General features: G+C 42.2%; 1 protein-coding gene and 1 long non-coding RNA gene across 2 annotated transcripts in view; one reads left to right on the top strand and one right to left on the bottom strand.

The window, feature by feature from the left end:
- LOC137248040 (uncharacterized) overlaps positions 1-25857 on the bottom strand; it is a 319325-nt gene that overhangs the window by 38476 nt on the left and 254992 nt on the right. The window lies entirely within an intron of this gene.
- Positions 7740-14303, top strand: LOC137250026 (uncharacterized). The gene is made up of 2 exons (XM_067782221.1): positions 7740-8487; positions 11490-14303. Exon 2 carries the CDS (start codon positions 12681-12683, stop codon positions 14169-14171), a length of 1491 nt encoding a protein of 496 aa, XP_067638322.1. The 5' UTR covers positions 7740-8487; positions 11490-12680; the 3' UTR covers positions 14172-14303.

The following is a 25857-nucleotide window of genomic DNA, read 5'->3' as shown; positions in this document are numbered from 1 at the left end:
CTCAAAGAACAGTACCCAGAGAAACGCACACTCCCCAGGGAAACGCGAATCACTCTAGCTCAACTTCGATCTGGATACTGTAACAGGGTAAACTCTTACCTATCCAGAATCAACCCCGACATACTAAATGTATGCCCTTTTTGCAATGTGGTCCCATATGACACCAACCATTCTTTAATTGTAATGTGGAACCAACGCCTCTAACATCTCTCACATTATGGTCCACCCCTGTTGAAACAGCGAGTTTCCTTGGGCTCCCGTTAGATGATATTGATGACAATTTGTGATCAGTCACACCTATTGGATGGGGCGAAGCTCTGCTACAACAACAACAATGGGGCTGGTATAAAGGAGTGCTTATCGCTCCACTATGGGGACACATGCGATGCCTGCACTTTGGAGTACACAAAAGCATTCACGACTGCAATTATCCCAAAAGTGTTCATGACTTGACGAATTCTATGCTGTAGTGAATCACCAATTTTATTTCATTATTAATAAAATGAAAACGGTTAACACCTATCGTAATCGCGCTTTGGACGTTTTCAATCGCAGTCTGAATGGGGAGCTGGCCAATATGCTCCTTATTTAACGCCCTAAAACTCTTTTTGTGTCATACTCAGCACTCCTCGAAATACAAAACACGAATTTTCGGAACTACACGATACATAGCTCGCCCAAAAAGAATCGCGTTATTGCCCCACTTAATGCTGTTCCTGATCGTATGCACGGCTTTCACGTCATCAAAGTACCTCCTCTGCGACCAAAGACAACGTGTTGTCCTCAAGAGAGACATCCTTTTGAAAATCGAAATCGGCAGTTTGCCCTAAAACCATCAACGTCGGAACCACCTGTAGAAAAAATGGACGTAGGTCAGTCCCTACAATAGCGTAGGGTGAGTTAAATGAACCGACCGAATCCATTCAAACCGGGCGCTATATCTGAAAACCTTCCCCGCAAACAGCAGAAGCTATGCAATATCGGGTTGGATGCTAACAATGCTAAAAATGCCATCAAATCTGGAGACTGCGCAGGAAGAAAATTTTTTATCCAACGGACATCTAGCTTGCCATACGTAGAGTACGCTCTTCCCGACGGCCGCACATTACACTTCCTTGTTAACACAGGTGCTAATAAAAATTTTATAAAACGGACGGTCGTCAAACGAGACAAACTGGTCGACAGTTCCTCTACTGCACGATCGGCAGGCGAAAAATTTCATAAAACAGGCGGTCGTCATACAAGGCAAACCGATCGACAAATCCTTTACTGTAAGATCGGCAGGCGGAAGGTTCCAATAAAAGAAAAAGCTAATTTAAATTTATTCAAAGACATCGGTGTCGGCTCCCAAATTACGTTTTTTGTTCTGCCAGGGTTAAGCTCCTATGATGGAACCATAGGCGACGATACATTGATGATATCGGAGCTATAGTTGATAGGAAACTCGTTGACAAATATTGTGGTCTGTTCTTGCCAATAAATAGAAAGGAATTAATAGATATGAACTTACGCGCGAAAATATGAACTTGAATATCTGATCCAATACATAGCAAGAATTTTCCGTATCCTTCTTGTATAAGGGAAGAGGTTGACGGACATATAAGTGGATTATTGGATGAAGGCGTAATCCGCCCATCAAAAAGTCCATATAATTCTCCTATCTGGGTGGTTCCGAAAAAACCAAAACCTAACGGAGAGAAGCAATATCGAACGGTAATTGATTACAGAAGGCTTAAAACGCCATGACAATCTCCGACGCTTACCCTATTCCTGATATCAACGCTACCCTCTATAGCCTCCGTAAGTTCTATTATTAAAGCACCACTGATTTTCATCAAATTCCCTAGAAGGAATCAGACATCCCAAAAACTGCGTTTTCTACCATGAACAGGAAATATGAGTTCGTGAGATTGTCTTTGTTCTGAAAAATGGCTCGGCTACCTTCCGGTGTATCATCGACGATGTACTTAAATATTTGGAAAAGACGTGTTCCCTTCAGACAAAAGTAGAATTTTTGGGTTATATCAAAACCCTCGAGGGTATTCGCCCTGACCCGAAAAAGGTCAAGGCGAGGAACTAAATTTTACCACCAGCTTATTTAAAAGATTTGAGAAGTTGTCTAGGTATGACAGCCTACTACCGCAAATTCATTAGGGACGACGCGAAAATTTCAAAGTCACTGACGAATCTAACTAGCGGATAAAACGCACAAATTAAAGCTACTGCGTCGAAAAAGGTACCTACAGAACTATACAGTGCATCACACTGCGCGATTGGTGCTGTACTGTCACAAGGGACATAGGTAAGGATAAACCAAGAGCGAAGAAAATCAAAATATACACGGATCATCAGTCATTAACGTTTTGCTTGAGTTGCCGCAACATGCGAAGTTAAAGCGACGGAAGACCAGAATCGAGGATACAACTATGAAATCCTCTACAAAACAGGTAAATCTGAGTCCATGTTTGCTCAGTCTCCATCCGTTTTAGGACAAGATACGTCGGCAGCCGCTGAAAATAATGTAGACCGCGAGATAGACTCTACAAGGAATTCTGCCGATCAAAATAGTTCGGACCTTATTCGGCATGTAGAAGCTTCATCTAACGTATTTGGGGACCAAATCGTTTTCAGAGGCAGAGATCGCCCTCGATGCCTTGAACACCCTTATCCCGCTACAATAGATACTATGTGTCATTTCCCGAATCCGACAACGCTCCTTTAATTCCCATTTTAAATGAATGCCTCAATCCTAACATAATAAAAAGAATAAAAATTCCAGAAAGATTCCTTGCCACTTTGCACGATGTTTATGTATTTATTTATTTGAGTCTTTGAATTTATAGATTCTTACAGACTATATTATGCAAATTTTTACATTAACTTAATCTTAAGAAAAATAAGATCTTAGATTGTTAATTAAGGCAGCGTAAGGAAAAGTATAGTCAGCACCTGAGGAGTTAAAAAACATATTCAGATCAGCACAAGCCCTAGAAATGGGAGCATTTATACCATAAATAGTTCTAGAAAACCCAATTTTTAAGGGTTCCAACTGTCGGAGGTTTCTGCATGGTACATTAAACTGAATTTTATCAAGAAGTGATGGACAATCAACGGTCCCTGAAATTATGCCAATGACAAATGAGCAAGATAGAATGGATCGTATATTTGCAAGCGTGTTTAGATCAATTAATAGGCATCGAGATTCATATGAAGAGAAGTTTAAAGATCGAAGAGCAAATCGTAAAAAAACTTTCTGAACACGCTCAAGCCGATTAGAGATGCCAATTTGGTAGGGTCTCCATATGACAGCCGCATACTCCAACTTCGACCTGACAAAGGCACAATATAGTGACTTCATAGTGTAGGGACTGGTGAATGCGGAACAATTACGTCGTATGAACGCAAATATTGCGTAAATCGAGTTATGACATAGTTTACATGCGAAGAGAAATTAAATTTAGTGTCAAAATACACCCCTGATTTCAACAGATTGCAATGTATAGCCAGCGATACTATAGCAAGTACGAAGGGTATTAACTGATTTTGAAAAAGTCACATGAAAGCATTTTTTAATGTTTAACGGTAAACGATTTAAACTACACCAGTTTTCGACATTATTAAAGTCTGATTGCAGACGTTTAGAGTCACCAGAACTATTTATAACAGCAAACACTTTTAGATCATCCGCATACAGCAGATATTCCGCAAACGAGAAGCATGAGCCAATGTCGTTTATATAAAGTATAAACAAGAGAGGTCCTAGAATGCTACCTTGTGGGATTCCTGAGGATGAAATGAAGGGACGGGATGTGGTATTATGAACGTCTACGACACAGCGCCTGTTGGATAAGTAAGACTTAATCCACATCAAAAAAGTAGAGTGAAAACCCAAAGCAGCCAGCTTCAATAAAAGTATTCTGTGAGAAACTTTGTCGAATGCCTTCGAGAAGTCAGTATAAATTGTATCAACTTGAGATCTATTCTAAACAGCAGAAATGCAGTATTCACTAAACACTGTTAGGTTGCTTACAGTTGAGCGATTTGGTACGGAACCGTGTTGGTTGATAGTGATTAAACTTTTAACCGCAAAGTACAATTTGTCATTGACAATAATTTCAAAAAGTTTGCACACCGAAGATAGCTTCGAAATCGGTCTATAATTGCGAACATCGTTTTTATCGCCGCTCTTAAATATAGGTGAAACCGTTGTTAATTTCCAGTCATCCACAAAAAGACCAGCGGCCAGAGAATTGTTGAAAATGATTGTGAGTGGCATTGCCAAACACAGGCAGCTTTTTAGCAAAATGACCGAGAGGCCATCAGAGTCAGTCTTAGTTGACGGTTTAAGTTTCTTTATGCCGTTTATAAAATCCGGAAACGGATACACGCAGAGACCCGAAGTTAATACAAAAATCCTTCGTGGAAGGAAAACTTGAATCAGAGAGCAAATCGGATTCAAAGTTGGAGCAAAAAAATCAGCAAATAAATTAGCAGAATCTACAGCACTATTAGCAAATGTGCTATCGTAGAATACATTATTTGGAACTGTCGTAGAAGCTTTTTTAGATTTTATGAAGCCCCAAAAAGCCTTCGAGTTAGAAACTATATTTTTCTAAAAACTTAAAATGTAGTTTCTATACAGAAACTTATTCAAACAGTTGAACTCCTTCAAATAGTATTGAAATTTAGAGTGGTGTACTGGATTCCCAGTTTTTTTGTACAGCTGCCCAAATTTGTTTTTTAGATTCCTCAAATGCATTAACGGCTTGGAATGCCAGGGTGTTTTGTATGGTTTTATTTTTAAAATAGGAACATGCTGCAAGCACAACTCATAATGATGTAACAACATCTTTGCCATAGAAAGCATCGCACCAATCAATGATTGACAAAATTTCATTTAAAGTAGATATTTCACAAGCGCTATAGTTAAATTTTATACCAGCCTCAGGAGCAACGTCGGAAAATTCATAAAATTCCAACTCCAGAGAAAGAGGAACGTGATGTTTATCGGCTTGCGAGATTGGTGTGATGCATTCCGACAAAGTGTAATGAACATTATTAGAAATGAATACTAAATCTAGAATTATATTTAAACAGTTATAGAAATGATTAATTTGAACTAATTCGGTACTTAAAATATTATCTATAAGGTGAATTTCGGCTGAACAGTTGACATTAGTGGCCATAAGTGCACCCGTGCTATCAATTCGGGACCAATTCAAATGGCATAAATTAAAATCCCCGAGGACACAAAGATGGTTGTCACCAACAATATTTGATGCTAATGAAACAACATTGTCAGCATGTGCAAAGTATAAAACATCTGCACTATTTGGTGGAATATACGAGGCGCATACATACAATATATCAGACGAACCATGCACACGTACGCAAAGCTGGTCAATGATTGTGTCAGAGTTGAGAAGTGTTACCAATGCGGCGCGGAATTTCCTCCGAACAGCAATAAGAATGCCACCACCTCGGAGGCAACCAGTTTTAACAGGATCACGGTCTTTACGAAAAACGTCATAAAGGTTAGGATCAAAAATTTCGCTATTAAAGGAGTTATCATTCATCCAAGATTCAACAAACATGAATATATCATAATCTAGGTCAGAGCTATACTTATATACAGCCGAACATTTGGTCCGAAGGCCAGACATATTTTAAAAATATATTTTTTAGCCGAATTTGATACAGCTACATTATTAGGAGGCGTCCTTGTTCGCACGAAAGGAACGAAAAGGTCGTACTGTGACTGTTCGGAGCAGCAGCCGACATTGAAAATCAATAGAATATATTCACATACTGAAGTCCAAAATTTTAGAACCACCCTAATCTAACTATTACAATTTAAACTTATGTACATACGTGCGATAACATTTTTGCATATTTTCCTATTCCCTCATTAGTAACACACAAACCTATTGTAGAAACATATGAACATATGAACGTTAAATGCAAAACAATTAGGCGCATAAATATTTATGTGCGTAATGTGTGTATATCCACACAAGCAATATATGGGATGGAATGCATTTACTTAGAGCTCCAAAAAAAACAATTGTTTAAGAATATATAAAAACAGTTTTGGGACACATTCTTTTGTAATTGGAATCATCGTAAATTAGGAAATATAAACGCAAAATAGTTCTTAAGTCATTCGTTGTATAACTTTTCTGAAATAAAGTACTGCAAATCGGAATCGCGTCTTTTACTTGATTTTGTATAGCTGCTAAAAAGGCTTAGTAGCTCAACATTTGGTGACCCCGACGTGATAACATCACGTAATTTATCAGTACTTTCTTCCCGTTTCTTTGAGCTGAACAAAGGGCCTAATCATGCCGGAAGAAAGCCTCGATCGTGTAGCTTTCTTAAAGAAGAAAACAAGAGCTCTATTCGAGAGACTCGGCCAAATAACCATCGAATTGAATTCCGAGAAGCTTCGCAGCATGGATGAGTAAAGCCTTTCTGCAACTATGGAGTCTATAACCGACGTAAAATCCAGTTTCGCAGTCGCCCATACAAGCTTGGAAGAATTGGACTCCGAATCTATCAGCAGTGACTTGCCAGCCAATTTCGACACCGCTTTAATCAACCTAAGAGCAACTATACAGAGGGAGATTGGCAAACGTAGTGTCCCGCAACATTGTTCCACGCTTAAAATGAACTCCAGCGAGGGGCAATCTATCATTGTTAATGCCAATAGTTCCCGCTTACCACTGTTAACACTACCAAAATTTAGCGGCGCTTATACTGAGTGGACAAATTTCAAATCTATGTTCACCTCAATCATCGACAAAGATAGTGACCTCTCCAACATCGACAAATTGCAGCATCTGCGGTCGTGTTTGAGCGGCGCTGCCCTCGACACCGTGCGCTCACTAGAGATAAGTGATTCCAATTACAAAATCGCTTTAGAGCTCTTACACAAGCGTTTCGATAACAAACGTCTTATCTTTCAGGCACACATCAGGGAGATATTCGGGCTGGACGAGGCAGATTCCAACGCAATCAAACTTCGAGAGTTGACAGACAAGGTAACTGCGCATTTACGAGCATTGCAGTCACTGGCAACCAACGGGCAAATATCAGATTGCATCATCATTCACTTGATACTTCAGAAGCTCGACAAAACAACACAAGCTAAATGGGAGGAGAACTCTTCTGTTAGCGAATTACCTTCATGGGAACAACTGGCTGCATTTTTGGAAAAGCGCTGTAGAACACTCGAGAATGTTGAGCATGCCACTCAGGTACAGACTGGTCAGGTCGTGAAACCGAACAAAGGTGTAAGTACAAACCAAAAGAAATCCTCCGTTGCGTCAAAGGGCTCAACAAGTTCTTGTGTGTTTTGTGAGTCGGTCGATCACGCAATTTACAGCTGCCAACGCTTCGGAAATTTATCTCCGAACTTACGACTTAAAGAAGTTAAAAAGCTCGCTCTTTGTATAAACTGTCTGAAGCGCGGTCATCAACTGCGGGACTGCAAATCCGGTACCTGCCGCAATTGCCAGTGCAAACACCATACTCTCTTGCACCTGAACCGCCCAACAGTGTCGTCAACTGATGGTCAAATCGAGTCTTCGCCGCCAGTTACACGCCAATCCAATGCCATGACTGCGTCGTTATCTGCCTTGCCCCATGCCTCGGTTTCTCCGTCTGATTCTGTGCTTCTTGCTACTGCCGTCGTTCTCATAAAAAATCGCGCTGGATCTTTCGTGCCCTGCCATGCGCTTTTGGATTCTGGCTCCCAACTACATTTTATCACATCTCGCTTCGTAAACCAGCTTCAACTGCTGAAGACAAAATCTTCGGTTACAGTCTCCGGCATCGGAGATGCCAACTTCTCAACGGAAGGCTATTCAGTGGAGCTCCTACTAAGGTCGCGAATATCAGAGTTCTCAACAAATATCACAGCAGTTGTGGTGCGCACCATCACCGACAATCAGCCTGGGTGCTTCGTAAGCACCAGTGAGTGGAACATTCCATCTAACATTCAACTAGCTGATCCGGGGTTCCACTTATCAGAACGCATTGATCTGCTCATCGGAGCAGGCCTATTCTTCGACTTACTCTGTGTGGGGCAGATACGCTTGGCATCCGGCTTACCTCTGCTCCAAAAGACTCTCTTCGGATGGGTGTTGTCTGGTGGAGGGCAACGCGCTCCAAAACTATCATCCTTTATTGGAAAGCAGAAATCTTCAAACAACACCATCCTTGACTCAAAACTTGATGATCTAGTGCGACGATTTTGGGAAGTTGAGACAAACTTCGAACCCATATCCAAAGCCACTCAGGAAGACATCGTTTGTGAAGCACACTTTCAACAGAATTATTCGCGTTTACCATCAGGCGAATACTCGGTTCGTCTGCCCCTCAAACAGAATCCGGAGGTACTTGGAAATTCTTATTTGAGATCGCGTCAACGCTTCGAAGGTCTTGAAAGGAAATTCGCTCGAAACCCTGACCTTAAGACAGAATATAGTAAGTTCATTAAGGAATATATTGACATTAATCACATGTCTTTAGTCTCTAACGATAGTTTTCACAAATGCAAATATTTCTTACCGCATCACTGCGTCATCAAAATAGCAGTAGCACCACAAAACTCAGAGTGGTCTTCGATGGCTCAGCGGCTACTACTTCTGGTTTCTCATTGAACGACTTGCTCATGGCAGGTCCAACCATTCAAGAAAAATTATTTAACATTTTAATCAGATTTCGCACATTTCCTATAGCACTTACTGGTGACATTTGCAAAATGTATCGGTGTGTCCGCGTCACCCCTCCGGATAACATGCTCCAGTGCATATTATGGCGGGAATCTCCGCTTGAAGAATTCCAGATTTATAAGCTGGATACCGTAACGTACGGAACCAAATCTGCTGCATTTCTGGCAATAAGAGCGATGCATAAACTCGCAACTGACGAATCCTCGACTTATCCTATTGGTGCAAAAACTTTGCTTCGAGATTTCTACGTAGATGACATGATATCTGGTGGTGATTCCGTGGAAGAAGTCCGCAATATCAAGTTACAGACAGCCAGTCTCCTTGCGCAAGGAAGTTTCAAGCTGCGTAAGTGGTGTTCGAATAATACCGACATTCTTTGTGAAATTCCAGATGAAGACAAAGAAAGTTTTCTCAAGTTCGATGATGGCAGCAACATCACCAAAATACTGGGTTTAATTTGGAACCCGATTAAGGACAGCCTACTATTCTCTTTCACACCACAACAAGATTTAGGAAAAAACTCCAAGCGCTCTGCTTTGTCTACTCTAGCTCGGTGCTACGACCCACTTGGACTAATGGGCCCAACCCTAACCAGGGCAAAGATTCTAGAAATGGGAGCATTTATACCATAAATAGTTCTAGAAAACCCAAAATTGTCGGAGGTTTCTGCATGGTACATTAAACTGAATTTTATCAAGAAGTGATGGACAATCAACGGTCCCTGAAATTATGCCAATGACAAATGAGCAAGATAGAATGGATCGTATATTTGCAAGCGTGTTTAGATCAATTAATAGGCATCGAGATTCATATGAAGAGAAGTTTAAAGATCGAAGAGCAAATCGTAAAAAAACTTTCTGAACACGCTCAAGCCGATTAGAGATGCCAATTTGGTAGGGTCTCCATATGACAGCCGCATACTCCAACTTCGACCTGACAAAGGCACAATATAGTGACTTCATAGTGTAGGGACTGGTGAATGCGGAACAATTACGTCGTATGAACGCAAATATTGCGTAAATCGAGTTATGACATAGTTTACATGCGAAGAGAAATTAAATTTAGTGTCAAAATACACCCCTGATTTCAACAGATTGCAATGTATAGCCAGCGATACTATAGCAAGTACGAAGGGTATTAACTGATTTTGAAAAAGTCACATGAAAGCATTTTTTAATGTTTAACGGTAAACGATTTAAACTACACCAGTTTTCGACATTATTAAAGTCTGATTGCAGACGTTTAGAGTCACCAGAACTATTTATAACAGCAAACACTTTTAGATCATCCGCATACAGCAGATATTCCGCAAACGAGAAGCATGAGCCAATGTCGTTTATATAAAGTATAAACAAGAGAGGTCCTAGAATGCTACCTTGTGGGATTCCTGAGGATGAAATGAAGGGACGGGATGTGGTATTATGAACGTCTACGACACAGCGCCTGTTGGATAAGTAAGACTTAATCCACATCAAAAAAGTAGAGTGAAAACCCAAAGCAGCCAGCTTCAATAAAAGTATTCTGTGAGAAACTTTGTCGAATGCCTTCGAGAAGTCAGTATAAATTGTATCAACTTGAGATCTATTCTAAACAGCAGAAATGCAGTATTCACTAAACACTGTTAGGTTGCTTACAGTTGAGCGATTTGGTACGGAACCGTGTTGGTTGATAGTGATTAAACTTTTAACCGCAAAGTACAATTTGTCATTGACAATAATTTCAAAAAGTTTGCACACCGAAGATAGCTTCGAAATCGGTCTATAATTGCGAACATCGTTTTTATTGCCGCTCTTAAATATAGGTGAAACCGTTGTTAATTTCCAGTCATCCACAAAAAGACCAGCGGCCAGAGAATTGTTGAAAATGATTGTGAGTGGCATTGCCAAACACAGGCAGCTTTTTAGCAAAATGACCGAGAGGCCATCAGAGTCAGTCTTAGTTGACGGTTTAAGTTTCTTTATGCCGTTTATAAAATCCGGAAACGGATACACGCAGAGACCCGAAGTTAATACAAAAATCCTTCGTGGAAGGAAAACTTGAATCAGAGAGCAAATCGGATTCAAAGTTGGAGCAAAAAAATCAGCAAATAAATTAGCGGAATCTACAGCACTATTAGCAAATGTGCTATCGTAGAATACATTATTTGGAACTGTCGAAGAAGCTTTTTTAGATTTTATGAAGCCCCAAAAAGCCTTCGAGTTAGAAACTATATTTTTCTAAAAACTTAAAATGTAGTTTCTATACAGAAACTTATTCAAACAGTTGAACTCCTTCAAATAGTATTGAAATTTAGAGTGGTGTACTGGATTCCCAGTTTTTTTGTACAGCTGCCCAAATTTGTTTTTTAGATTCCTCAAATGCATTAACGGCTTGGAATGCCAGGGTGTTTTGTATGGTTTTATTTTTAAAATAGGAACATGCTGCAAGCACAACTCATAATGATGTAGCAACATCTTTGCCATAGAAAGCATCGCACCAATCAATGATTGACAAAATTTCATTTAAAGTAGATATTTCACAAGCGCTATAGTTAAATTTTATACCAGCCTCAGGAGCAACGTCGGAAAATTCATAAAATTCCAACTCCAGAGAAAGAGGAACGTGATGTTTATCGGCTTGCGAGATTGGTGTGATGCATTCCGACAAAGTGTAATGAACATTATTAGAAATGAATACTAAATCTAGAATTATATTTAAACAGTTATAGAAATGATTAATTTGAACTAATTCGGTACTTAAAATATTATCTATAAGGTGAATTTCGGCTGAACAGTTGACATTAGTGGCCATAAGTGCACCCGTGCTATCAATTCGGGACCAATTCAAATGGCATAAATTAAAATCCCCGAGGACACAAAGATGGTTGTCACCAACAATATTTGATGCTAATGAAACAACATTGTCAGCATGTGCAAAGTATAAAACATCTGCACTATTTGGTGGAATATACGAGGCGCATACATACAATATATCAGACGAACCATGCACACGTACGCAAAGCTGGTCAATGATTGTGTCAGAGTTGAGAAGTGTTACCAATGCGGCGCGGAATTTCCTCCGAACAGCAATAAGAATGCCACCACCTCGGAGGCAACCAGTTTTAACAGGATCACGGTCTTTACGAAAAACGTCATAAAGGTTAGGATCAAAAATTTCGCTATTAAAGGAGTTATCATTCATCCAAGATTCAACAAACATGAATATATCATAATCTAGGTCAGAGCTATACTTATATACAGCCGAACATTTGGTCCGAAGGCCAGACATATTTTAAAAATATATTTTTTAGCCGAATTTGATACAGCTACATTATTAGGAGGCGTCCTTGTTCGCACGAAAGGAACGAAAAGGTCGTACTGTGACTGTTCGGAGCAGCAGCCGACATTGAAAATCAATAGAATATATTCACATACTGAAGTCCAAAATTTTAGAACCACCCTAATCTAACTATTACAATTTAAACTTATGTACATACGTGCGATAACATTTTTGCATATTTTCCTATTCCCTCATTAGTAACACACAAACCTATTGTAGAAACATATGAACATATGAACGTTAAATGCAAAACAATTAGGCGCATAAATATTTATGTGCGTAATGTGTGTATATCCACACAAGCAATATATGGGATGGAATGCATTTACTTAGAGCTCCAAAAAAAACAATTGTTTAAGAATATATAAAAACAGTTTTGGGACACATTCTTTTGTAATTGGAATCATCGTAAATTAGGAAATATAAACGCAAAATAGTTCTTAAGTCATTCGTTGTATAACTTTTCTGAAATAAAGTACTGCAAATCGGAATCGCGTCTTTTACTTGATTTTGTATAGCTGCTAAAAAGGCTTAGTAGCTCAACATTTGGTGACCCCGACGTGATAACATCACGTAATTTATCAGTACTTTCTTCCCGTTTCTTTGAGCTGAACAAAGGGCCTAATCATGCCGGAAGAAAGCCTCGATCGTGTAGCTTTCTTAAAGAAGAAAACAAGAGCTCTATTCGAGAGACTCGGCCAAATAACCATCGAATTGAATTCCGAGAAGCTTCGCAGCATGGATGAGTACAGCCTTTCTGCAACTATGGAGTCTATAACCGACGTAAAATCCAGTTTCGCAGTCGCCCATACAAGCTTGGAAGAATTGGACTCCGAATCTATCAGCAGTGACTTGCCAGCCAATTTCGACACCGCTTTAATCAACCTAAGAGCAACTATACAGAGGGAGATTGGCAAACGTAGTGTCCCGCAACATTGTTCCACGCTTAAAATGAACTCCAGCGAGGGGCAATCTATCATTGTTAATGCCAATAGTTCCCGCTTACCACTGTTAACACTACCAAAATTTAGCGGCGCTTATACTGAGTGGACAAATTTCAAATCTATGTTCACCTCAATCATCGACAAAGATAGTGACCTCTCCAACATCGACAAATTGCAGCATCTGCGGTCGTGTTTGAGCGGCGCTGCCCTCGACACCGTGCGCTCACTAGAGATAAGTGATTCCAATTACAAAATCGCTTTAGAGCTCTTACACAAGCGTTTCGATAACAAACGTCTTATCTTTCAGGCACACATCAGGGAGATATTCGGGCTGGACGAGGCAGATTCCAACGCAATCAAACTTCGAGAGTTGACAGACAAGGTAACTGCGCATTTACGAGCATTGCAGTCACTGGCAACCAACGGGCAAATATCAGATTGCATCATCATTCACTTGATACTTCAGAAGCTCGACAAAACAACACAAGCTAAATGGGAGGAGAACTCTTCTGTTAGCGAATTACCTTCATGGGAACAACTGGCTGCATTTTTGGAAAAGCGCTGTAGAACACTCGAGAATGTTGAGCATGCCACTCAGGTACAGACTGGTCAGGTCGTGAAACCGAACAAAGGTGTAAGTACAAACCAAAAGAAATCCTTCGTTGCGTCAAAGGGCTCAACAAGTTCTTGTGTGTTTTGTGAGTCGGTCGATCACGCAATTTACAGCTGCCAACGCTTCGGAAATTTATCTCCGAACTTACGACTTAAAGAAGTTAAAAAGCTCGCTCTTTGTATAAACTGTCTGAAGCGCGGTCATCAACTGCGGGACTGCAAATCCGGTACCTGCCGCAATTGCCAGTGCAAACACCATACTCTCTTGCACCTGAACCGCCCAACAGTGTCGTCAACTGATGGTCAAATCGAGTCTTCGCCGCCAGTTACACGCCAATGCAATGCCATGACTGCGTCGTTATCTGCCTTGCCCCATGCCTCGGTTTCTCCGTCTGATTCTGTGCTTCTTGCTACTGCCGTCGTTCTCATAAAAAATCGCGCTGGATCTTTCGTGCCCTGCCGTGCGCTTTTGGATTCTGGCTCCCAACTACATTTTATCACATCTCGCTTCGTAAACCAGCTTCAACTTACTTACTTACTTAATTGGCGCTTAACCGTCTAAACGGTTATGGCCGTCCAACAAGGCGCGCCAGTCGCTCCTTCGCTCCGCCAACCGGCGCCAATTGGTCACACCAAGGGAGTTTAAATCGTTTTCCACCTGGTCCTTCCAACGGAGTGGGGGCCGCCCTCTACCTCTGCTTCCATAGGCGGGTTCCGATAGAAACACTTTCTTGGCCGGAGCATCATCTTTCATTCGCATAACATGGCCTAGCCAGCGCAGCCGCTGCGTTTTAATTCGCTGGACTATGTTGATGTCTGCGTATAGCTCGTACAGCTCATCATTAAATCTTCTTCGGTACTCGCCATCGCCAACGCGTAGAGGTCCATAAATCTTTCGAAGAACTTTTCTCTCGAACACTCCCAAAGCCGCTTCATCTGCTGTTGTCATGGTCCATGCTTCTGCCCCATATAGCAGGACGGGTACGATAAGTGACTTGTAGAGTATGATTTTCGTTCGCCGAGAGAGGACTTTACTTTTCAATTGCCTACCTAGTCCAAAGTAGCATTTATTGGCAAGATTGATTCTTCGCTGGATTTCAGTGCTGATGTTGTTGCTAATGTTGATGCTGGTTCCCAAATAAACGAAGTCTTTTACTATTTCGAAATTATGGCTGCCAACAGTAGCGTGGTTGCCAAGGCGCATATGCGCTGACTCTTTGCTCGATGACAGCAGGTACTTCGTTTTGTCCTCATTCACCATCAAACCCTAGAATGCTACCTTGTGGGATTCCTGAGGATGCAATGAAGGGACGGGATGTGGTATTATGAACGTCTACGACACAGCGCCTGTTGGATAAGTAAGACTTAATCCACATCAAAAAAGTAGAGTGAAAACCCAAAGCAGCCAGCTTCAATAAAAGTATTCTGTGAGAAACTTTGTCGAATGCCTTCGAGAAGTCAGTATAAATTGTATCAACTTGAGATCTATTCTAAACAGCAGAAATGCAGTATTCACTAAACACTGTTAGGTTGCTTACAGTTGAGCGATTTGGTACGGAACCGTGTTGGTTGATAGTGATTAAACTTTTAACCGCAAAGTACAATTTGTCATTGACAATAATTTCAAAAAGTTTGCACACCGAAGATAGCTTCGAAATCGGTCTATAATTGCGAACATCGTTTTTATTGCCGCTCTTAAATATAGGTGAAACCGTTGTTAATTTCCAGTCATCCACAAAAAGACCAGCGGCCAGAGAATTGTTGAAAATGATTGTGAGTGGCATTGCCAAACACAGGCAGCTTTTTAGCAAAATGACCGAGAGGCCATCAGAGTCAGTCTTAGTTGACGGTTTAAGTTTCTTTATGCCGTTTATAACATCCGGAAACGGATACACGCAGAGACCCGAAGTTAATACAAAAATCCTTCGTGGAAGGAAAACTTGAATCAGAGAGCAAATCGGATTCAAAGTTGGAGCAAAAAAATCAGCAAATAAATTAGCGGAATCTACAGCACTATTAGCAAATGTGCTATCGTAGAATACATTATTTGGAACTGTCGAAGAAGCCTTTTTAGATTTTATGAAGCCCCAAAAAGCCTTCGAGTTAGAAACTATATTTTTCTAAAAACTTAAAATGTAGTTTCTATACAGAAACTTATTCAAACAGTTGAACTCCTTCAAATAGTATTGAAATTTAGAGTGGTGTACTGGATTCCCAGTTTTTTTGTACAGCTGCCCAAATTTGTTTTTTAGATTCCTCAAATGCATTAACGGCTTGGAATGCCAGGGTGTTTTGTATGGTTTTATTTTTAAAATAGGAACATGCTGCAAGCACAACTCATAATGATGTAACAACATCTTTGCCATAGAAAGCATCGCACCAATCAATGATTGACAAAATTTCATTTAAAGTAGATATTTCACAAGCGCTATAGTTAAATTTTATACCAGCCTCAGGAGCAACGTCGGAAAATTCATAAAATTCCAACTCCAGAGAAAGAGGAACGTGATGTTTATCGGCTTGCGAGATTGGTGTGATGCATTCCGACAAAGTGTAATGAACATTATTAGAAATGAATACTAAATCTAGAATTATATTTAAACAGTTATAGAAATGATTAATTTGAACTAATTCGGTACTTAAAATATTATCTATAAGGTGAATTTCGGCTGAACAGTTGACATTAGTGGCCATAAGTGCACCCGTGCTATCAATTCGGGACCAATTCAAATGGCATAAATTAAAATCCCCGAGGACACAAAGATGGTTGTCACCAACAATATTTGATGCTAATGAAACAACATTGTCAGCATGTGCAAAGTATAAAACATCTGCACTATTTGGTGGAATATACGAGGCGCATACATACAATATATCAGACGAACCATGCACACGTACGCAAAGCTGGTCAATGATTGTGTCAGAGTTGAGAAGTGTTACCAATGCGGCGCGGAATTTCCTCCGAACAGCAATAAGAACGCCACCACCTCGGAGGCAACCAGTTTTAACAGGATCACGGTCTTTACGAAAAACGTCATAAAGGTTAGGATCAAAAATTTCGCTATTAAAGGAGTTATCATTCATCCAAGATTCAACAAACATGAATATATCATAATCTAGGTCAGAGCTATACTTATATACAGCCGAACATTTGGTCCGAAGGCCAGACATATTTTAAAAATATATTTTTTAGCCGAATTTGATACAGCTACATTATTAGGAGGCGTCCTTGTTCGCACGAAAGGAACGAAAAGGTCGTACTGTGACTGTTCGGAGCAGCAGCCGATATTGAAAATCAATAGAATATATTCACATACTGAAGTCCAAAATTTTAGAACCACCCTAATCTAACTATTACAATTTAAACTTATGTACATACGTGCGATAACATTTTTGCATATTTTCCTATTCCCTCATTAGTAACACACAAACCTATTGTAGAAACATATGAACATATGAACGTTAAATGCAAAACAATTAGGCGCATAAATATTTATGTGCGTAATGTGTGTATATCCACACAAGCAATATATGGGATGGAATGCATTTACTTAGAGCTCCAAAAAAAACAATTGTTTAAGAATATATAAAAACAGTTTTGGGACACATTCTTTTGTAATAGGAATCATCGTAAATTAGGAAATATAAACGCAAAATAGTTCTTAAGTCATTCGTTGTATAACTTTTCTGAAATAAAGTAGTGCAAATCGGAATCGCGTCTTTTACTTGATTTTGTATAGCTGCTAAAAAGGCTTAGTAGCTCAACATTTGGTGACACCGACGTGATGACATCACGCAATTTATCAGTACTTTCTTCCCGTTTCTTTGAGCTGAACAAAGGGCCTAATCATGCCGGAAGAAAGCCTCGATCGTGTAGCTTTCTTAAAGAAGAAAACAAGAGCTCTATTCGAGAGACTCGGCCAAATAACCATCGAATTGAATTCCGAGAAGCTTCGCAGCATGGATGAGTACAGCCTTTCTGCAACTATGGAGTCTATAACCGACGTAAAATCCAGTTTCTCAGTCGCCCATACAAGATTGGAAGAATTGGACTCCGAATTTATCAGCAGTGACTTGCCAGCCAATTTCGACACCGCTTTAATCAACCTAAGAGCAACTATACAGAGGGAGATTGGCAAACGTAGTGTCCCGCAACATTGTTCCACGCTTAAAATGAACTCCAGCGAGGGGCAATCTATCATTGTTAATGCCAATAGTTCCCGCTTACCACTGTTAACACTACCAAAATTTAGCGGCGCTTATACTGAGTGGACAAATTTCAAATCTATGTTCACCTCAATCATCGACAAAGATAGTGACCTCTCCAACATCGACAAATTGCAGCATCTGCGGTCGTGTTTGAGCGGCGCTGCCCTCGACACCGTGCGCTCACTAGAGATAAGTGATTCCAATTACAAAATCGCTTTAGAGCTCTTACACAAGCGTTTCGATAACAAACGTCTTATCTTTCAGGCACACATCAGGGAGATATTCGGGCTGGACAAGGCAGATTCCAACGCAATCAAACTTCGAGAGTTGACAGACAAGGTAACTGCGCATTTACGAGCATTGCAGTCACTGGCAACCAACGGGCAAATATCAGATTGCATCATCATTCACTTGATACTTCAGAAGCTCGACAAAACAACACAAGCTAAATGGGAGGAGAACTCTTCTGTTAGCGAATTACCTTCATGGGAACAACTGGCTGCATTTTTGGAAAAGCGCTGTAGAACACTCGAGAATGTTGAGCATGCCACTCAGGTACAGACTGGTCAGGTCGTGAAACCGAACAAAGGTGTAAGTACAAACCAAAAGAAATCCTTCGTTGCGTCAAAGGGCTCAACAAGTTCTTGTGTGTTTTGTGAGTCGGTCGATCACGCAATTTACAGCTGCCAACGCTTCGGAAATTTATCTCCGAACTTACGACTTAAAGAAGTTAAAAAGCTCGCTCTTTGTATAAACTGTCTGAAGCGCGGTCATCAACTGCGGGACTGCAAATCCGGTACCTGCCGCAATTGCCAGTGCAAACACCATACTCTCTTGCACCTGAACCGCCCAACAGTGTCGTCAACTGATGGTCAAATCGAGTCTTCGCCGCCAGTTACACGCCAATCCAATGCCATGACTGCGTCGTTATCTGCCTTGCCCCATGCCTCGGTTTCTCCGTCTGATTCTGTGCTTCTTGCTACTGCCGTCGTTCTCATAAAAAATCGCGCTGGATCTTTCGTGCCCTGCCGTGCGCTTTTGGATTCTGGCTCCCAACTACATTTTATCACATCTCGCTTCGTAAACCAGCTTCAACTTACTTACTTACTTAATTGGCGCTTAACCGTCTAAACGGTTATGGCCGTCCAACAAGGCGCGCCAGTCGCTCCTTCGCTCCGCCAACCGGCGCCAATTGGTCACACCAAGGGAGTTTAAATCGTTTTCCACCTGGTCCTTCCAACGGAGTGGGGGCCGCCCTCTACCTCTGCTTCCATAGGCGGGTTCCGATAGAAACACTTTCTTGGCCGGAGCATCATCTTTCATTCGCATAACATGGCCTAGCCAGCGCAGCCGCTGCGTTTTAATTCGCTGGACTATGTTGATGTCTGCGTATAGCTCGTACAGCTCATCATTAAATCTTCTTCGGTACTCGCCATCGCCAACGCGTAGAGGTCCATAAATCTTTCGAAGAACTTTTCTCTCGAACACTCCCAAAGCCGCTTCATCTGCTGTTGTCATGGTCCATGCTTCTGCCCCATATAGCAGGACGGGTACGATAAGTGACTTGTAGAGTATGATTTTCGTTCGCCGAGAGAGGACTTTACTTTTCAATTGCCTACCTAGTCCAAAGTAGCATTTATTGGCAAGATTGATTCTTCGCTGGATTTCAGTGCTGATGTTGTTGCTAATGTTGATGCTGGTTCCCAAATAAACGAAGTCTTTTACTATTTCGAAATTATGGCTGCCAACAGTAGCGTGTTTGCCAAGGCGCATATGCGCTGACTCTTTGCTCGATGACAGCAGGTACTTCGTTTTGTCCTCATTCACCATCAAACCCATCTTTACCGCTTCTTTTCCCAGCTTGGAGTAAGCAGAACTAACAGCGCGGGTGTTTAGGCCGATGATATCAATGTCATCAGCATATGCCAGTAATTGCACGCTTTTATAGTATATTGTTCCAGTGCGGTTAAGTTCTGCAGCTAGTATAATTTTCTCCAGCATCAAATTAAAGAAATCGCACGATAGGGGGTCACCCTGTCTGAAACCTCGTTTAGTTTCGAACGGCTCGGAGAGGTCCTTCCCAATTCTGACTGAGCTGATGGTGTTGCTCAACGTCATTTTGCACATCCGTATAAGTTTTGCGGGGAAACCAAATTCAGACATAGCGGCATATAGGCAGCTCCTTTTCGTGCTGTCGAAGGCGGCTTTAAAGTCGACGAAGAGGTGATGTGTGTCGATTCTCTTTTCACGGGTTTTTTCCAAGATTTGGCGCATTGTGAAAATCTGGTCGATGGTAGATTTACCAGGTCTGAAGCCGCACTGATAAGGTCCAATCAGCCGGTTCACGGTGGGCTTCAATCTTTCGCACAATACACTTGAAAGGACCTTATATGCGATATTAAGAAGGCTGATTCCACGATAGTTGGTGCATTTTGCAGTATCCCCCTTCTTGTGGACTGGGCAAAGAACACTTAGATTCCAACCGTCGGGCATGCTTTCGTCCCCCCATATTTTGCTAAGAAGCTGCTGCATGCGCCTTACCAACTCCTCGCCGCCGAACTTGAATAGCTCCGCAGGCAATCCATCAGCGCCCACGGCCTTGTTGTTTTTCAATCTGGTTATTGCTATTCTAACTTCGTCATAATCGGGCGGGGGGACATATATTCCATCATCATCGATTGCGGGATCGGGTTCTTCATCTCTGCGCGGTGAATTGCTGCCTCCATTTAGGAGAGCAGAGAAGTGTTCCCTCCATAATCTAAGCACTCTCTGGAGATCAGTTACAAGGTCGCCGTTTTCATTCCTACAGGAGTTTGCCCCGGTTTTAAAACCTTCCGTCTGTCGCCGTATTTTTTGGTAGAATTTTCGGGCGTTATTCCTGGTGGCTAGCAGCTCAAGCTCCTCGCACTCACGCCTTTCTGCTTCTGCTTTTTTCTTCCTGAAAAGGCGTCTCGCTTCCCTTTTCAACTCACGATAGCGTTCACACACTCCTCTTGTCGCGCTCGCTTTTAACGTAGCCCTGTAGGCAGCGTCTTTTCTTTCGGTTGCAACGCGGCATTCTTCATCATACCAGTTGTTTTTTCGTGGCCGCCGGTAACCAATTTTTTCCTCGGCGGCAGTATGAAGTGCTTTGGAGATATGCTCCCACTGCTCCTGTATTCCTTCAGGATGAGTTGTGCCCTCAGAGAGCAGGTGTGAGAGTCGAGTTGCGAAATCATTGGCAGTCTGTTGTGATTGAAGCTTTTCGACGTCTAGCTTTCCTTGTGTTTTTTGTTCCTTCTTTTTAGCCGCGTTGAGGCGGGTGCGTATTTTGGCTGCAACGAGATAATGGTCCGAATCGATGTTAGGTCCTCGGATCGTTCGCACATCTAAAACACTGGAGGCATGCCGTCCGTCTATCACAACGTGATCGATCTGATTGCGAGTATTTCGATCAGGAGACAGCCATGTAGCTTGATGTATCTTTTTATGCATGAACCTCGTGCTTGATATGACCATGTTTCGAGCACCGGCAAAGTCAATCAGCCTCAGTCCGTTAGGAGAAGTTTCATTGTGTAGGCTGAACTTTCCGACTGTAGGGCCAAAAACACCTTCTTTGCCCACCCTGGCGTTAAAGTCGCCAAGCACGACTTTTATATCATGACGGGGGCAGCGCTCGTATGTGCGTTCTAATCGTTCATAAAAAGTGTCTTTCACCTCATCGTCTTTCTCCTCTGTCGGCGCATGGGCGAAGATGAATGATATATTAAAAAATTTTGCTTTTATTCGAATAGCGGCGAGACGCTCGTCCACAGGCGTGAACGCCAGCACTTGGCGACAAAGTCTCTCTCCCACCACGAATCCGACGCCGGAACTGCGCTTATTCGCATGGCCACTCCAATATATGTCACAATTTTTGATCTTCTTTCTTCCTTGCTTCGTCCAACGCATTTCTTGGATGGCGGTGATGTCAGATTTTGCTTTGACGAGGACATCAACCAGCCGGGCATCTGCACCAATCCCATTCAGGGAGCGGACGTTCCAGGTGCATGCCCTCAATTCATTGTCCTTCAAACGTTTGCCATGGCCGTCATCAATAGAGAGTGTATTTATCCGAGGCTTGTTGTTATATTTCATTGGAGTATGGTTTTACGTGACTGGCCCCAAGCCCAGCGCACAACCCGCTCAGCGGGGATGAAAATATTAATTGGCACGTTTATATAGCGAGCCGCTTGCTCCAAGACAGACGCCCGCTTGCAGCCGCACCTAGAGGTGTACAGACGCTGCCGATGAAATCTCCCCCGGCTAGCCCTTAAACCGATTATGTCAGAGTGGCCTAGCCAGGTTGTCGCCTTCTCACATTAGCTCACCGCTAAACGGGTGTTTAGCGGCTACCCAGAGGATACTTGGCCGCAAGCGACCGGCAGTAGTGAGCTGCTTGAACCGCATGCAAAAGAATCGCTCTGGCCATTCCCAGGTGAATGGCGGTCAGAAGCTTTCCCCACTTTCGTGGACTTCTACACACGGCCCCACCCTCCAGATTCAACTGCTGAAGACAAAATCTTCGGTTACAGTCTCCGGCATCGGAGATGCCAACTTCTCAACGGAAGGCTATTCAGTGGAGCTCCTACTAAGGTCGCGAATATCAGAGTTCTCAACAAATATCACAGCAGTTGTGGTGCGCACCATCACCGACAATCAGCCTGTGTGCTTCGTAAGCACCAGTGAGTGGAACATTCCATCTAACATTCAACTAGCTGATCCGGGGTTCCACTTATCAGAACGCATTGATCTGCTCATCGGAGCAGGCCTATTCTTCGACTTACTCTGTGTGGGGCAGATACGCTTGGCATCCGGCTTACCTCTGCTCCAAAAGACTCTCTTCGGATGGGTGTTGTCTGGTGGAGGGCAACGCGCTCCAAAACTATCATCCTTTATTGGAAAGCAGAAATCTTCAAACAACACCATCCTTGACTCAAAACTTGATGATCTAGTGCGACGATTTTGGGAAGTTGAGACAAACTTCGAACCCATATCCAAAGCCACTCAGGAAGACATCGTTTGTGAAGCACACTTTCAACAGAATTATTCGCGTTTACCATCAGGCGAATACTCGGTTCGTCTGCCCCTCAAACAGAATCCGGAGGTACTTGGAAATTCTTATTTGAGATCGCGTCAACGCTTCGAAGATCTTGAAAGGAAATTCGCTCGAAACCCTGACCTTAAGACAGAATATAGTAAGTTCATTAAGGAATATATTGACCTTAATCACATGTCTTTAGTCTCTAACGATAGTTTTCACAAATGCAAATATTTCTTACCGCATCACTGCGTCATCAAAGATAGCAGTAGCACCACAAAACTCAGAGTGGCCTTCGATGGCTCAGCGGCTACTACTTCTGGTTTCTCATTGAACGACTTGCTCATGGCAGGTCCAACCATTCAAGAAAAATTATTTAACATTTTAATCAGATTTCGCACATTTCCTATAGCACTTACTGGTGACATTTGCAAAATATATCGGTGTGTCCGCGTCACCCCTCCGGATAACATGCTCCAGTGCATATTATGGCGGGAATCTCCGCTTGAAGAATTCCAGATTTATAAGCTGGATACCGTAACGTACGGAACCAAATCTGCTGCATTTCTGGCAATAAGAGCGATGCATCAACTCGCAACTGACGAATCCTCGACTTATCCTATTGGTGCAAAAACTTTGCTTCGAGATTTCTACGTAGATGACGTGATATCTGGTGGTGATTCCGTGGAAGAAGTCCGCAATATCAAGTTACAGACAGCCAGTCTCCTTGCGCAAGGAAGTTTCAAACTGCGTAAGTGGTGTTCGAATAATACCGACATTCTTTGTGAAATTCCAGATGAAGACAAAGAAAGTTTTCTCAAGTTCGATGATGGCAGCAACATCACCAAAACACTGGGTTTAATTTGGAACCCGATTAAGGACAGCCTACTATTCTCTTTCACACCACAACAAGATTTAGGAAAAAACTCCAAGCGCTCTGCTTTGTCTACTCTAGCTCGGTGCTACGACCCACTTGGACTAATGGGCCCAACCCTAACCAGGGCAAAGATTCTTCTTCAACGTATGTGGAGAGACAAGCTTGAATGGGGCGAGAGTTTACCACAATCGTTAGATACTGCCTGGTCCGATTTCTGCAACGGGTTTGCAGAAATGCAACATTTATCATTTCCTCGTTATATTTTGCAGCCTGAGGCCATCACCGAAATTCATGCATTTTGCGATGCAAGCCTTGAAGCCTACGGTGCCTGTACTTACATTCGATCAATCAAGGATGACAGTTTCCAAGTGCACCTTTTGTGTTCAAAGGCCGGGGTCTCACCCCTGAAAACCATTACCGTACCCAAGTTGGAACTCTGCGCTGCTACATTGCTCTCACAGCTTGTGGGTGAGTTTACACAAATGAAGATTTTTAACTGTTCTTTTCATTGTTGGTCAGATTCTTCAACCGTGCTATCGTGGCTGCAAGAAGAACCATCGAAGTTCAATGTCTTTGTGGCGAACCGAATTTCCACCATACAGCAATTGACAGAAGGCATGCAGTGGCACTATGTTCCTTCAGCAATGAACCCCGCTGATATTTTATCCAAAGGAGCTACGCCGAAGGAACTTCTCATTTCAAAACTTTGGATGCACGGCCCACCATTTTTACAAGAAACAGAGAAGAGCTGGCCACGCATGTGCGCTTCCCAACCAAAACTTCCTGAGGTTCGGAAAAAGGTATTGCTTGTCGAAAATAATCGCATTGACATTACGCTGTCCTTCAAATACATCAATTCGTTCACGACAATGCAGCGGATTTTCGGATATGTCAGCAAATTCCTAAATATTAAACAAGCGCCAAAGTCATCCCAGCTCACGGCTGCGGATATTCGAAAGGGTACACAATTGCTCGTTCGCATAGTGCAAAGAGCGCAACTTTGGCCCGAGTACACCGCATTGCAAGCCAATAAATGCGTCCCGACTTCCAGCAATATTATTTCGCTATCACCATTTCTTGATGACTTCGGAGTGATTCGCGTAGGCGGTAGATTGAAAAATTCGTTGCTCAGTTTTGAATCGCGCCACCCTTGTATTCTACCAAAAGACCATCCACTTACAAATGCAATAATCACATACTTTCATCGAAAACATCATCACGCAGGCCCGCAAGCCTTGCTTGCCTTCATTCGTATGCAGTTCTGGCCAATAGGTGGACGCAAAACCGTCTCACGAGTTCTTCAGAAATGCATCATTTGCTGCAGGTCTAGGCCACGACTCGTCCAGCACATAATGGGTGACCTACCTAAAGAGCGCATTCAGGCTTCACGTCCTTTCATAGTTACTGGTGTAGACTACTGCGGCCCGTTTTATTACAAGTCTGAAGTACGCAACAAGCCACCTCAAAAATGTTATGTTAGCGTATTTATATGTTTCGCCACAAAGGCTGTCTGGATGGAGTTGGTAAGAGACCTGTCAACTGGTGCATTCATTGATGCACTAAAACGATTTATCGCTACCCGGGGCATCCCAAGCTGTATCTGGTCGGATAACGCCACAAACTTCGTAGGTGCCAAGAATGAGCTCCGCGAGCTGCGAAACTTAGTCCTCAGCGATAATTTCAGCAGAGAAGTCCACAATTTTTGTCTTGAGCATGGTTTCGATTGGCGCTTCATTCCACCTCGCTCTCCACACTTCGGCGGTTTGTGGGAAGCGGCCGTAAAAACAGCAAAACAGCATTTTTACCGTTCCATTGGCTCATTCATGCTTGACTTCGATGAATTGCGTACATTGGTATGTCAAATATCCGCTATAATTAATTCGCGTCCTCTAGTACCTCTTTCAGAAAATCCAGAAGATCTAGATGTGTTAACACCAGGCCATTTTTTAATCAGCGGTCCGATGACAGCTCTTCCTGAACCAGACATTACAAGTTTAAACTATAATCGACTTGGCCGATGGCAGCGCGCAACATACATACAACAAGTTTTTTGGAAGCGCTGGTCTCGTGAGTATCTAACTCTTCTTCAACAACGCTCCAAAT

The sequence above is a fragment of the Eurosta solidaginis genome, chromosome 4 (assembly GCF_040869045.1).
Source record: "Eurosta solidaginis isolate ZX-2024a chromosome 4, ASM4086904v1, whole genome shotgun sequence".
Classification (NCBI taxonomy): domain Eukaryota; kingdom Metazoa; phylum Arthropoda; class Insecta; order Diptera; family Tephritidae; genus Eurosta; species Eurosta solidaginis.
The sequence above is the reverse complement of the archived record's forward strand: the minus strand, read 5'-3'. Positions and strand labels throughout refer to the sequence as shown.